At 39.4% G+C, this 15,834-nt stretch overlaps 1 protein-coding gene across 2 annotated transcripts in view; it reads left to right on the top strand.

The window, feature by feature from the left end:
- The window catches only part of MFAP3 (microfibril associated protein 3), a 17,905-nt gene extending 3,399 nt beyond the window's left edge, over positions 1–14,506 (top strand). Inside the window, exons 2-3 of one of the 2 annotated variants that reach the window (XM_006165108.3) lie at positions 9,773–10,230; positions 13,186–14,504. In XM_006165108.3, coding sequence (XP_006165170.1) covers positions 9,936–10,230; positions 13,186–13,979 — 1,089 coding nt within the window. In that variant the 5' untranslated portion in view covers positions 9,773–9,935 and the 3' untranslated portion in view covers positions 13,980–14,504. Of the gene's footprint in view, positions 1–9,772; positions 10,231–12,659; positions 12,798–13,185 lie in introns of those variants that run through there. The other variant, XM_027766956.1, reaches the window with a different exon arrangement.
- Positions 14,507–15,834: the final 1,328 nt, after the last annotated feature.

Here is a 15,834-nt window from a genome sequence, read left to right as displayed (position 1 = left end):
TAAAGGTGGGGGGGGGGGGAACAGAGTAAAACAAGTATAGTTGAGACTTTGAGACAAGGCAGGAAAGCTGGGAAAATTATATGATTTAAGCAAAGAAAGGAATGATAATAGCCTGCAGATGAGGAAAGGACCACTAGAGCACATTGTAGCAATTAGTGAGAGAAGTACAACTGAAGACCAGATTGAACTTCTAAAAATCCATTCATTCTTTCAGGAAGCAGTTATGCACTTAGACAGTGCTGGGCTCCTTCTCATGACTTCTGTTCTGCTGCCTGTCTATTCTTGGACAATTATGGATGCCAAACTAGAATTTTAAGCCCATCTCATGGGCAATGGAAAACAGCCAGTAGAATTTTCGATTGTCATGACTTGCTTGGATTTGTGTTTTGAGGGGCAGAGCTTGTATACACCAAAGAGGTAAGATTGGAATTAAGGAGATCCATCTAGAAGGATAGAGTGATATTCAGATGAGTTCAAAGGCAGGAAGAGTAGGCTTTATTGAAAAATATCTAGGAGGGAGACCAGCTGTTGGCATAATGGCTATGTTACTGGACTTCCATGTAGTCAACTGTGGTTCAAGTCCTGGACCCAGTGGCTTAAACTCACACCGGGCATGAGTTGTGCGCGTGTCCAAGATCCCAAGAGGAGAATGGAGGAGAAGGGATTGTGGCGTGGCCATCCCCCTTGGGGGGTGATTTCTGACTTTCTGTCTCTCTGTCTGTCTCTGTCTTTCTGGCGAGCACACACACCCTATAGTAAAAACCTCTCCAAAAAAAAAAGGAAAACATCTAGGAGGTGAACTAATAATAACAATAGTGTGAATTTATAATTCATAAACAACTACCTTATATGAAAGGTAGTTTCTGTTAATAACTGTATTCTGTAGTTACAAAAATGAAGACCCCACACACCCATGACTCCATTCAGCTGGAATCAGGCTCTCTAACTCTCGAGCCCATGCATCAAACTACCAAGCTGTGATAATCCTGTAATTCTGATATTGCAAAACTGCAATAATTGTGTGACTGTTACCCAGTCTATGCACGTGGCAAACGAGTAGAACTGAGGATGAGCGCGAAAAGTTCCACTTTAATATAGTTAAGTTTGAGTTTAAGATACCAGGCGATGTTTCAGACCATAGAAAAAAAGAGTTGGCAGTGGGAAGATCGTAAACCTAAACCCGTTCCACTGATGTTTTTTGTCACTTGCATCCAGCTGTTATTCTGCAAAGCCCTATGGCAGAAGCGATAAAAGGTTTAACTAAAGTAATCCCGGGTTTAAAGCAAAGTTCTAATAAAGAAAGATACAAAGATATTTCTCTGTATCAGAAAATTATGTTGGAAGTTTGAACTGAGACTTCCCACATCCCAGCTAAAAGGTGGCTCCAAGACACTTCTGGGAGTATATGGGCTATTTTAATTAGAAACTTTTAAGTAAACGGCCCTCAAAGTGATGATTATTGTTTAAATATTACTAAGCTTTTTCATTTTACAGATCTCTATAATACTGTTTGAGTGTACGCAGAACAACCTTGTGTTTGTTCTTTGCAAAGGATAGAGTAGTGCTGACAGTCTGTTCATAATTGGCTTTTTCCCTCTTGCCAATTCAGGATGCCACTTTGTCAATTTGTGTGTCGGGCACATAGGCACTCTTCTATTTTCCAAGTGTGACAGTGCGGGCAGAGAAGAGTGGAGAAGCTGTAAATACAGCCTCGCACACATTTAATTATGGAGAATGAAGCATTAATATCGCAGTATAATTGGAGCAAAGAGACAATACCATCTGGGCATCAGTGTTTTTTATCCCCCTTTGAGTTATCCCAGAACTGTTTCTGCAAACAGCAGTTTCCTTAGCCAACTTATTATTGAGCCTCCAGAACGGAAGTCAGCCACATTACTTCCTTATTTACTTATGTTGAGAGTTGGAACAGAATGGAAATATTTCTTCTCTCTGATGTTGGCAAGACAGCAACAAGGCAATCTGTTAGGGATGACTAGAGGCTCTTTTCTTTCTCTCTCTCTTTTAATAACATAGTCAGCATTCAGAACAGTTTTCTAGGGTAAACTCATCTATATTTCTGATTATTCATGATCCTAGCAAAGCTTACATTCTATATACCTAAAAGACAAGAGAAGTTGGATTAAACTTGAATATCACACTTAATCTCTGTTACGTTCTTCTTAATGCTGAAGAAAGTAATATAAACTTCTGCCAAGTAACTTTATACATAAGCATAGTGTAGGGTTTTTTTTAACTTTCTACAGGAAGGTGGCACTTTGATTTTCTTTTTGAACTCTACTCTTCAACTTCAAATGTTAGCTGCTGCACTGAGAATAGCAGATGTGGTATTATAAGAAGTCCTAAACTGGGAACCAGCAGTTAGCGTAATGGCTATGTCGCTGGATTCCCACGTAGTCGACCGCGGTTCGTGTCCCGGACCCGGTGGCTTAAATCTCACGCCGGGCGCGTGTGCGTGCGTGCCCAAGATCCCGAGAGGAGAATGGAGGAGAAGGGATTGCGGCGTGACCATCCCCCCTGGGGGGTGATTTCTCGCTTTCTGTCTCTATGTCTCTCTCTGTCTGTCTGGCGAGCGCACGCGCCCTACAGTGAAAATCTCTCAAAAAAAAAAAGAAGAAGTCCTAAACTTACACAATACAAGTGAATTGCATTGTCAAATCTGTTGACTTCTCCTTTGTCTTTCGCATTCACAGCACAGTTGCATTCATGATACTTTAGTTCATTGCTTCTCACACTGTCTTGTATATAGTTTAGCTGTTTCTACCTGTCTTCCAAACCAGCTTGTGAATTCCTGAAAATCTGGGGTGGAGTCTTATCACTTGAGCATCCCGTGTCCCATTTAGTACTTTATCTTGTGCATCTTGGGCCCCTGGCTTAGCTGAGCTGTCTTAAAGTCATTAAACTAGAATGAGCAGAATGGTCATGGTCAATACAGTTTTTGTTGCAGATAGCTTAAACCCCTTTAAGCTGACTAAGTAGATGGAGGTTCAGTATGAGGAAGTAATTCAATTCAAATCATTCCTGATCCCAGGGATGACTTGTTGCCTGACTTTTTTTCTGCTTCCGTCACCTTGGACACACAGTTTTCCAGCATTTTCTCTTACAACTGCTCAGCAACTTCTTATCCCCAAATCGGATGTGTCTTTTATTGTCTGATCAGGGGGCTATCAGATAGCATAATGGTTATGTTGCTGGACTCCCACATAGTCAACCACGATTCAGGTCCCAGACCTGGCAGCTTGAAACTCATGCCGGGCACATGTACATGTATGCCCAAAATCCCAAGAGAAGATTAAAGGAGAAGGGGTTGTAGCATGGCCATCCCCCCTGGGAAGGGGGGTGATTTCTCACTTTCTATTTCTCTGTGTCTCTGGTGAGTGCATGCATCCTATAGCAAATATATTACTTTAAAAAATCTGATCAGAAGTCCTTTGTGTTCATAATATCTATGGTATAAGTATGAAGTACTCAGCATTTATTATACATATAAGGCTCTTATATTTGACCCATATTATTACAAAATATTTATTTGCAAAAAGAAGAAAAATGAAATTTTAAATTAAAGATACTCAATAATGTCTCCTTCCCCCAATATTTTAAAATGATTACATGGTATTCTGGGCCAGCCAGGTGGCATGGTAATTAAGGCAGCTGAAGCCCACATGGCCTGCTGTGAGGTTCAAGTCCTGAACCCAGCAGCTTGAAAACCTAAGTACGTGTGTGCACATACCTAAAATCCAGATGGGAGAATGGAGGAGAAGGAATAGTGGCGTAGCCATCCCCCTGAGAGGTGATTTCTCACTTCCCATCCCTGTCTCTCTAGCAAGTGCAGACACCCCATAGCAAACTTTTAAAAAAAGGTTTTTTTAAGTGATTGAATGGTATTTTGAGTAAAAGTGTGTTGTTGTAGTTCGACTATCAAATGTGTATTTTAGCACAAATATGAAAGAACCTTCAACAGTAGTAGTAACTAGAACTTATTTCATGATTACTGTTGCATTTATACACACACACGTGTGTGTATATATGTGTGTGTGTGTGTGTATATATATATATATAAAAGTTATCTCATTCTGTCTTCACAATAATCCTGTGAGAATAGGTACTATCACTTTCCTCATTTTAAAGATGAGGGGACCGGAACCAGCAGTTAGTGTAATGGCTATGTTGCTGGACTCCCATGTAGTTGACTACAGTTCGAGTCCCGGACCTGGTGACTTAAACTCACGCTGGGCGCATGCATGTGCGTGCTCAAGATCCCAAGAGAAGAATGGAGGAGAAGGGATTGCGGCATGGCCATCCTCTCAGGGGGTGATTTTTCGCTTTCTGTCTCTCTGTCTCTCTGTCTTTCTGGCGAGCGCACTCACCCTATAGGGGAAAAAAAATTTAAAAAAGAGTCAAAGCCAGAATTTGAATCGAGAAAATCTGACTTCAGACTAATCTAAATCCAGATTGGAATGTAGGTGATTAGTTCTTTCTTATTAGAAGTGTTCAAGTGGTCCAGAACACCGTTAATCAGGGTTTAGAGGAAACGAGAAGTTATAGTAGTGGGCCCTAGGTGCCAGTCTATGGACCCACAGCTTCAGAATCAATCAGGGAGCTAATCAAAAGCCATAAATTCTAAGGCTGAAACTCACAGATTCTTACTAGGCCTGGGGTAGGCCCCAACCATCTTTTTAACAAGGTCTCTAGGTAATTGTAACATTAACTGGTTTGGAAACACCAGACTTGGAAATCTTTCATTCCCAACATTATCTTCTAGGACAAGATGGTAACTGAAAGTGTGAGTGGTTGGAGTAGTTCAAAAAATGCCTTTAGGTAGGTACATTTAAGGGCTTTCAAGATAGTTTACATTGGCTATTTTTGTACCAGCTGATATAATGGGTGCTAGTAAATATTTATCAGTTTGAATAATTATGATTCCTGTTGCATAGCACTATTTGATTTATAAAGATCCATCACATACTCTATCAAATTTAAACTAATCTCCATCAATATTTATTGAATACATAACAATAAAATATACAGTCCCTGTGCTCAGGGGTCTCATAGGTGAGACTGGGTAGACTGCCTAGCAGTACAGAGCAGCATGTACTGAACCAGAGGAGTAGTGTAGGTGGTGAGGGCTTCAGGGGATCAAAGAGAAGCCTTCTTTATCCAGGTACACTCTGGACTGTGTGGGAGGAAGAGCCAGGCCTTGAAAGGAGACTACATGGCAGAGTCCCGTGAGCAGTAATGCTGGCCCAAGGCCAGTGTTTGTAAGGCCACTGTCTGCCTGTAGCCTTTTCTTCTAGAAGATGTTCAGTTTCTTCTACGCTCACTGCCTTGATCCTGAGGAAACACTGGCCATCCCCACAGATGTACCACTTTCCTGACCCTCTCACTTCTTTGACCACTTCATCTTAGACAAGTCTCCCTTGCGGTCACATTAGCCACTGCGGTTCCCTAAGTTCTTCTTTAATTTTGCCTTGGCCCAATCTGTTCCCCTCCTAAATCTGAAATAGACCCAGCACTCTCTGACCACCACCATACATTGCCACTTGACACTCTTCCTGAACACCTGACCAGGGATGCCTCTGCTTTCCACCTGAAGCACTGTCTGTCCTCTGGCTTTCTACCTGAAGCATTTCTGTTCTTGATTCCTGTTTATCCCTCGGATCTTGCTTGACACCTCAGTTTCTCAGGGAGACTTTTAGCTACCAGCTTAGCTTCCCAAGTTACATCCCCCTTTAGCATCCTGTATTTCGTTTTGGGTAGCCTTCTGCCAGACTGAGCTCTGTGATGGTAGAGACAGTGTCTATAGGACAGTTGGCTGGCACATAATAGGTGCTCAGTGGATATTATTAAATAGATGAATATATATGTCTAATCCCTCAGTGTTGGAGAAGGGTGGGATGGAAGGAAATGGCCGGATAAGCAAGAAGGTGGTTTTTGTTTTCCCCACAAAGAAAAAAGACCTCCAGCTCAAACCCTTATGTCTGAAAATAACACTGCCTTGTTTTCACTGTGCTTATCTGTAATTACTTTTATCCACAGAAGTGATACAGAGTTTACTTTTTAAATAAGTATATGAAAATAGGGCCAGCAGGAGGTATGGAATTTAAGCAGCTGGATCCTAGATGGCCCAACTGCTCAATTCATGTCCTGAACCTGGTGCCTTGAAAATCACGCCAGGCTCATGTGCATGCTCAAAATTCCAAGATGGGAATGGTGGAGAAGGGAGTACAGCATAGCCATCCCATCCACCCACCCCTGCCCCCCTGGTGGAGAAGGGAGTACAGCATAGCCATCCCCCTCTCCCCCAGGGAGAGGGTGGTGGTGAGGGGAGGTGACCTCTCTCTTTCTCCTTCTCTCTCTCTCTGTCTCCTTTGAGTGCACATGCCCTGTATCAAAACTGGAAAGAAAAAGAGTATGAAAATAAAAAGTGTTGGTTTAAAAAATATATGTCTGTGTGTATAAATATAAATACGTGTGTGTGTGTGTGTGTCTGTATGTGATAATTTGGTACATAAATATAGCAAAAAAAAAAAATGTCACGACAGTAGAGGAATAAATGAAGTTTGGAAAGTGCTGACTTGGATGAAGGCATAGAAACTGTTACTGCAGTTCTTGGGGAAAGCCTAGAGCACGTTTTCAGCACACTTATAACCATTGAGGACCACTAGGCTAGAAAAAAGAAAATTATGTCTGCCAATTGTTACTTATCTTGTAGTAAAAAAAAAATAGAGAGCTTACATATCAAGTAGCACTGTGCTTGGTTTATAACCATTTATGTCTGCCAATTGTTACTTATCTTGTAGTTAAAAAAAAAGAACTTGAGAGCTTACATATCAAGTAGCACTATGATTGGTTTATAACCACTGTTTAACAGATGTTATTTCTTTTGTTTCCACCCATCACCCCTTCCTAAATAAAGAGAGAGAGACCCCATTCTAACATAGATTCTCCTACTAACTTCTAGCATAATCGTACTCTTTTAATCATTTTTTTAAGTTTATTCTTTAAATAATTATTTACTTTTTTTTATATTTTTTAAAATTTACATTTAATTACTACACATCTTTACAATGTCCAACATGGTTTTTCCCAGCATAATATAGTGCACATTAGTTGAGTCAAAATATTACCATATATATTGTCATCAGCAGATAACTTTTTAAAAAGAATTATTTTATTTAACTTTATTTACTTTTAAGTAAATAAATTTGACAGAGAGGGACAGAGCAAGCAAGAGAGGGAGGAAGTGAGAAAGCAAGTCATCGAGTCTAGAACTCAAACCGCGGTCAGCCATGTAAGAGTCTAGTGTTCTTGACCACCATGCCACTTGCTTTCCCCTTAGCAGATAACTTTTAATTTGTGTGTTTGTTTATTTTTTTCCCTGATCCCCTACTCCCACCCCCAATTACCCACCCTTTCCTATACTATCTCTGTTATCTACAGTTGCCCTCCCTGCTGTTATATCTTCCAGTCTTTCCATTTCTGCTATAGCATGCAGACGTTCAGTATGTGTTCTATTAAGTGGGGACATACAGTGCCTGTCTTTCATATTCCGACCTACTGTCTGGCACAGCAAAAGAAATAATTATTAGAGTGAAGAGACAACCCTCCGAATGGGAGAGATATTTGCAAACTATGCCTTAAATAAGGGACCAATAACCAGAATATACAGGGAATTCAGATTACCCACACAAAAAAATCCAATTAAAAGGTAGACAAATGAACTAAACAGACAACTCTCCAAAGAAAACATATGAATAGCCAAAAGCATATTTTTTAAAAAATGCTCTGTATATCTTATCATAAGGGAGATGCAAATCAAAAGCAAAATGGATACCACTTAACCCCAGTCAGAATGGCTAAGATTAAAAAAATAAAGAATGATAAGTGCTGGCAAGGATGCGTGAATAGGGAGCCCTCCTACAATGATGGTGGGGAATGTAAATTAGTACAGCCACTGTAGAGAATATGGAGATCCCTCAAAAACACAAATAGAACTAGCATACAACCAAGTACTTCTATCCTAATATTAATGAACAAGTCACCGTGAAGTGAATAGGTTAGATAATTTTTAAAATCCCCTACAGTGCCCAAGTCTTTGTTTTTTTAAGTGTCATTTTAGTGGGGTCTTAAGAAATGGAAATAAATATATATGTACAATCTATCATGTATAGCCAAAGTCTGAACTTTTTTGTTTTATTTTGTATAGTCCATCCTTAGGTTTTAAAGATTTGAAAAAAAATATTTGTCATATCCAACCATCCTTTCAAAGGCTAATGAAAATTAAATGACATTTACAACTTATTGTAATTCAGACTTTGAGGAGTTTAATGGCATGTACAATGATCCATTGCTTTTTATGTTCTGTGATCAAGCAGCCTTCATGTAACTATAAAAGAGAGTAAATGTCATTTTCAAAACTAATTATCTTGGGCCTTTGCAAGAAATAAAGCTAGGCATTTCATCCCACGTTTTATAAAAGCAAAGTTGAATTTTTCTTTGAGAGTCAGTGGTTTAAAAGGTGAATCAAATTACCAGGAAAATGATCATAAATATATAGACTCAGACTGAGATGCTATTTTGCTTTTTATTCATGACATTTTGCTCTTTTAAATTTGTCTAACAGTTGTTCTCCGTAGTTTTATACTTGCCTTTCTACCAGATAGAAATCCTTCCTCTCGTTAATTTTATACATTGAGCTAGAAATTTGGTATTAAATATTAACAGTATATTAAACTGTTAAATATACTGTGTTTTGTCTCTTGATATTGGAGAAATTATTAGAAGAACATTTTTTTTTCTTTCTCTTATTTTTTTTTTTTTTGAGAGATTTTCACTGTAGGGCGCGTGCGCTCGCCAGACAGACAGAGAGAGACATAGAGACAGAAAGCGAGAAATCACCCCCGAGGGGGGATGGTCACGCCGCAATCCCTTCTCCTCCATTCTCCTCTCGGGATCTTGGGCACGCACGCACACGCGCCCGGCGTGAGTTTTAAGTCCCCGGGTCCGGGACACGAACCGCGGTCGACTATGTGGGAGTCCAGCGACATAGCCATTACGCTAACTGCTGGTTCCCAAGAACATTTTTTTTTTTTGTCCAGCATTCTTACCCAGGTTCTATAGCTTCAGAAGTCAGTAACACTATTTATGTATATGCAGTAAGTGGAGTTGTCTTTCTAATATTAAAAAAAAAAAAACGCTACCCCAAGTGTCTCTGCATTATTTATATCTAATGTATCTATGTACTTGAGTTACTCAAATTTTGAGCTCCACAGTTATGATTATGATATACCAGTTGATTTACATTATTGATATAACAACAGATGGTAATGCTGCAGGTTGAAATAAAAGATCATTAAGCTAAATATTTTAGCCTTCATTGGCTCCCTGTTGCATAGAATTTGTCAGAGTGAAATAGAATCATAGCATTTCAGAACTGAAAGAGTCCTTAGAGATTATCTCATCCATTCCTCATTTGACAAATGGGAAAGCAGAATCCCAGAGAGAATGCCTTCTTGCCACAGTTGTACAGCTAGTTAGGAGTGAAGCTTCGACCAGAATTTAGGTCTGCCATTTTCCGATTCAGTGCTTTTTCTGTCACCTCTGAGATTTTTTAGGTCGTATTGTACATAATCACTCCCTGATGTGCACACCAATTATTCTAATCAATTTTGTATCTATTCATTTCTGAAATACACAGAGTTGCACCCTATGACGAGTCTCAGTTGGTTAAAGTTTATTTCTGACTTTCTTTCAGGTTGGTCTCCACTCAAGTCTTAAACTTGAAGACTCAAAATACACCTGGATCTACGACTTTTTGGGAAATTTTCTATACCAAGCAATAAATCACCCATTGTGCTCTTGTGATAGCATAGAAGCTTTTGAGTTCTCCAGATCTAAAGATTTTCTTCCCTTTTCCCATGAAGCCACATTGTTGTTTATTCATTTTAGTGGTCAGCGTTATTGTCCCAACTGCTTTTGTTCTAAAAGATGTGGACTTCAATCAAACAGCCCCACTGGGAGCAAATCATAGTTCTTACAATGCATCATTTCCCTCAATCTTTGAACGCTCAGCAGGTTCCCAATCAGGTGATGATGTCATCATAGCCAAAGAGGGAACTAGTGTTTCAATTGAGTGTCTTCTTGCAGTCGATCACTATGAAGATGTGCACTGGTACAACTCAAAAGGACAGCAGCTGGATAGCAGAGGCAGAGGTAACTGTCAGGGAATAATTAATCAAGGTTACTCATTTCCTATTGGTTCTATCTTCTTAGTTTTATGACATATTTAACAAGATGCCTGAACGGTGTGTGTATAGTACACACCGTGAATAGTTGTAATAGTTTAAAAGGTGTTCACATGACAGTGAACTCTTTTCTCTCCTCTTAATGAATTGATTTCCTTCCTCTATGAAGGTAGACTGCCTCAGGACTACCCCGTGCAGCTGTGCATATTGCACAAGTCCAGCGGCGCCGTTCACCTCGACTGCAATGTGAATAGTACAGTGTGGTGGCCCTGTGTTAATGCATCAAGAAGGGTTTGGACTAGAGTTAAGAAAAGTTCTTAGGAATTTTTTTTAATTGTGCTCTGAAATAAATATTAAAGGAAACCCAGGACTTTTTTTAAAAATATGAGTCTAAATCTATATATTACTCTTTTGAGTCTGTCTGAAAATTAGAAAGGCACTATGAAATTCAATAAGCCATTCCAGTTTATTTTTTTCCCTTTTTTTTTTTTTTTAACTTTTTGCTATAGTACTTGTCAGAGACAAACAGAATGAGAGAGGGAAAGTGAAAAAGCAGTCCCCATGGACAATGGCCATAGGGATCTTGGGCATGCATGCACACGCACCTGGCGTGAGTTTAAGCCACTAGGTCTGGGACTCAGACCACGGTCGACTACATGGAAGTCCAGCGACATTGCCATTGCGCTATCTGCTGGCCTCAAAAAGAACAGTATTTTTAATCAGCTTGTTAAAAAAAGACCTATTATTCATTCAGAATCTCTAGAGAGGTATGCAGAGTATATATTTTGGGGTTCTGTATTTGGACCCACTGAACTAGACTTCTGTCTCTTCTGGGTTCTAGGATATCCTGACTAAACACATCTGAGATTTGAATTATCCAGTTGGTGTGATCATTCTAGACTGACTGCATAAACAAATCCTTAGGTTAGGACAAGACCAGCCAAGTGGAATGGCAGTTTTATTTTCCTATCTTGCCTTAACTTTGAAAACCACTAACATTTATCATTGATGCTCTCAGCAGCAGCTCTGGAAAATTGTATTAAATTTTATGAATCTCAAGTGAGAGGAGTTTAAAAAGCATGTCAGTCTTGTATAAGGTTCATAAATCTTGAGCTATTATCAGCAAGTGAGCTTGAGAGTTTAGATTGTCGCTATAGTGCAGTAGTTGATGAATGGAGTCTGCATTGGGTCATAGGAAAAGTCATAATGCATTTTTGCATAGAAAAACAGAAAAATACGTCATGGCTTTTCCAATGACCCAATAATTCATTCTACTTTGGATTTAAAGGGTGTCCTTTTCAGAGTTCCAAATTCATACAACAGAAACTTATGGAAGGATGGCTATATTCGTAGCTAAATACTTTACTCCCTTTTTTTTTTTCTTAACATTAGTGAAGTGATGGCTTTTATAAATAAAACAGCAATTTATATCTTTAGATATTAAGTTTGATGATTATAAAAATGGGCACAGTCCAGTGTGTTTACCAATTTTTGTACCATTAAAATCATCCAGAATCTCTGAAGTGAAAGAGACTGCATATTAGGGACTCAGATGATGCTTAATCACAGGCAGCCATCAAGCCTCCCCTGGGACACCACCTTTAGTCATTGGGACACATACTCAGGTTAGCCCATCCATCCCATCTTTCATAAAGCACAGAGTACTCAAGAAATTGACCACAAAAGTGGGAATTGTGCAGGCAGAGCCAAGTTACGGAAGGGTGTTAAATCTAGGTGGGTGGTCAGTATGATACGCTCTCATACACTTGTGCGTTTTGTATATGTGTTCCCTAAGTAAAGATACTTGAATGTGTGGAAGAGCAGCAGCATGTTTTAGGATTAAAACAGAAACTCAGGCAATTTAAGGACAACTTTATTCTCTTTGCCAAGTTGTTATTTTACCCTGAATTGTGAGATGTGTCTTTCGGCTTGAGCTTTAGTTACCCTTGCCAGGAAAGTCAAGGTATTATCATCAACAAACCTTTCCTAACAAAACAAATTAGTCTATTCAAGGCAATGCAGATTAGCTAGTTAGTAAGTGAACAAATAAATATTAACTTGTTAGTTTTTTGGGGTTTTTTAAAAATAACTTGGGGCCAGTCCCATGGCCTGGTGATTAAGGGAGCCAGATTCCAGACCAGCCATGCAGTTTGAGTTCTGACTCCAGAGGCTCGAAAAACATGAGGCACATGTGCATATACCCCCAAAATCCTGACAGGATAGAGAAATGGAGGAGAAAGGATTTCAGGGTAACCATTGCCCCATCGTGGAATGCTTTCTACCTCTCCTCTCTTTCTCTCTCTCTCTCTCTAATGAGCACAAACATCCTCTAGCAATTACCATCGTGGAATGCTTTCTACCTCTCCTCTCTCTTTTTCTCTCTCTAATGAGCACACACATCCTCTAGCAATTAAAAAAAAAAAACTTTTTATATGTTTTTATGTTCATTATAGAAAATGAGTGAACACAGTTGAATAAAAAGAAAAATTACCCACAATCCATCACCTCAGAAATAACCATTGTTTTATGTCTGAGGTATGCCCTTCTAATATGATATACACAAATAAGCTTTTTTATAAGATTACTGTAGCCAGTTAGAATTATGTAGTCATAACCTATTTCCCTAAAAGACTTCACATGTCTAGCGATGAAAAGGGAGCTGTGGTAATTATTAGCGTCAGGAAAGAAGATCTTGATTTCCTTTTTTAAGTTCTAGCCTAATTAAATTCTGACTCTGGACATATTAATATGCCCCCTTTTGTTTTGTTTTGTTTTGTTACATTATTTAAGTGAATAATAGAATCCAGCCGATGAGTTGAATTCAAGTACATTTCATGAAGCCAAGGGACACTGATAGGCAGTTGGCATATTTAGTGGTAATAGTCTTTTGCTATAATTTTGTTCATTTCTGTTGGATTATCAGGTGGAAAATGGTTGGTTTCTAATAACTTCCTAAATATCACCAAGATAGCCTTTGATGACCGTGGACTCTATACATGTTTCGTCACTTCTCCGATTCGTGACTCCTACTCTGTCACCCTACGTGTTATCTTCACCTCAGGAGACATGAGTGTCTACTACATGATTGTTTGCCTGATTGCCTTTACAATCACTCTCATTTTGAATGTCACACGGCTATGCATGATGAGCAGCCATCTTCGCAAAACTGAGAAAGCCATCAATGAATTCTTCAGAACTGAAGGGGCTGAGAAACTACAAAAGGCCTTTGAGATCGCAAAACGCATTCCTATCATTACCTCAGCCAAGACTCTGGAGCTTGCTAAAGTCACGCAATTTAAGACCATGGAGTTCGCTCGATATATCGAAGAACTGGCGAGAAGTGTTCCTCTTCCGCCCCTTATTCTAAACTGTCGGGCCTTTGTTGAGGAGATGTTTGAAGCTGTCCGAGTGGATGACCCTGATGACATGGGAGAAAGAATTAAAGAGAGACCTGCCTTGAATGCTCAAGGTGGCATCTATGTCATTAACCCAGAGATAGGGCGGAGTAATTCACCAGAAGGAGATTCAGATGATGGTTCTCTGAATGAACAAGGCCAGGAGATAGCAGTCCAGGTTTCTGTCCACCTTCAGTCAGAGACCAAGAGTATTGAAACAGATTCTCAAGACAGTAGTCATTTTAGCCCACCAGACGATACAGGATCTGTTGAATCTAATTGTACCTGCAAAGATGGGGCATATGGAAACTGTCAGCTGTGAGCTACCCCAGTACCTACAGAAACAACTCTCAGAAAAGGGAATTGTTTCTTGGAGGAAATATTATCACCAAAAGATGACTGGCTTTGTTAATAGTAAGCACATCAGAACATGAATTGCCAAAATCTTTGTAAAAAAATGCAGTGTTTTTCCTATCTGATATTTCTCAGTCATTTTCCTTGAGCTTGATTAAATGATGCATGTTAAGATTTAAAGGATCCTGAGAGAATGTGATAGGAAAAGTACTTAACTGAGAATCCCATTGTTTCTCTTCCAATCACAGTTCTTCCATTGGTTAGATCCGATGCTTACTTTGAGGATTCCGTTTTCCCAGCAATAAGATAAAGGATTTGCATAAGATGAGATCTGCTTGTTTCCAGCCCTGTAACTTCTTACTTGGAATCATTAAAACACCAAAATCTTCAGTGCATCTCTGAGGAAACCTTTCCTTAGATTTTTTTTTTTTCCTAATTTCTCTAGAGAGCATATGTACTCTCCAGAGAGGGAAAGTGGGATATGGTATACTATAGTCTTCTCCTTTTCTTCTCTGGGGATTTTTGGGCACATATGAACATACACCAGCTGCTTTTCAAGCTGGTGGGTCCAGGACTCAAACCACACAGTTGGCCATGTGAGCTCCAGCTGCCACAACCCCCATGCCACCAGCTGGCCCTCAGATTTTTAGTCTCTTTTTTTGGAAAGGACCAAGCCAAGACTGCTCTGTGATCTAGCTTTTCACACCAGTGCCATAATGCACAGAGGTGTGGATGTTTTTTAGATGTTTTACCTTGTGGAGCCTATGATTATATGTGCTAAGCTGAATCGTTTCATTGTAGCACCTGTCTATATTACACAGATAATGGCTGCTCATTAGTAAACTACTTTCCATGAGTGAATTAGTCCTTCTTGGGAGTATATCATGTCTTTTTAACTTACTGAGACATCATTTAGTTCATTGAGGCTAGCAGTGATTTCCCAAATGATCTCCCAAAGTGAGTAATTTGTTCCTAAGGAATAATATCTTCACTAACATCTTCACTGCTTTTAGAGTAGGAAGCAATGTCAAATTGTCTGCCCCCAGTAAATCATGGATTTTGTTATTTCTGTTAATAGAATTTCTCAGGCTTTCTCTTAAAAGTACTGGACTCTACAAGTGGATTCAATGTTTGGGATCCCATTCTAGGAGAAAATGCAGAACTGTTCTTTAGACCTCTGTCAACCAGACTCTTGCCCTCCGTGGTCTTAAATATGGTGCTAAAGGTTGCATGCCAACTTGTCTTCTCTGTTTTGTTTATATTTTATTGTTGAGGATTTTTTTTTGTGTACTTCAGATACATAATTCTGAATTAGGGCTGCTTTTGTGGCCTTTCTGAGAAGTACTAACCTTAAATAACATTAGATAGTGGTGTGTAGTGTGTTTATACACACACACACGTATACTCACACACACATACACATATAGAAATACATACACACAAGTGAAAATATAGAACAATCATGTCTGATGCTACCCAGTTCAACTATGTCAAATAAACTTAAGATGGCTTTCTTGCCTGGCTGTTGTCTGATATAATGGAATTGTAAATACCCTATAAAGTGATTCTTCTGCCGACAAGAAGCTTGGTGCCATATAATTTTAAGAACTTGGCAGTGGAGCTCCATTTGGTGCTTCACATTCCTTCATTTGGCTTCTGATAATTGAAGCATTACTTGAACTAGAGGCTCCTGAGGGAAATGTCTGTAGGTTTTATCAGGGTTTTAATTCAAGGTTTCAAACAGGAAGGAAGACAGGAAATTCAAAGTGTGACCTACAGAACTCATGCCTCCCTTTATCCAAGCTTATCAGAAGTAATACATC

Source organism: Tupaia chinensis, unplaced genomic scaffold, assembly GCF_000334495.1.
Source record: "Tupaia chinensis unplaced genomic scaffold, TupChi_1.0 Scaffold143796_1, whole genome shotgun sequence".
Lineage (NCBI taxonomy): Eukaryota > Metazoa > Chordata > Mammalia > Scandentia > Tupaiidae > Tupaia > Tupaia belangeri.
Note: the sequence above shows the minus strand (reverse complement) of the source record. Positions and strands in the feature narration are given on the sequence as shown.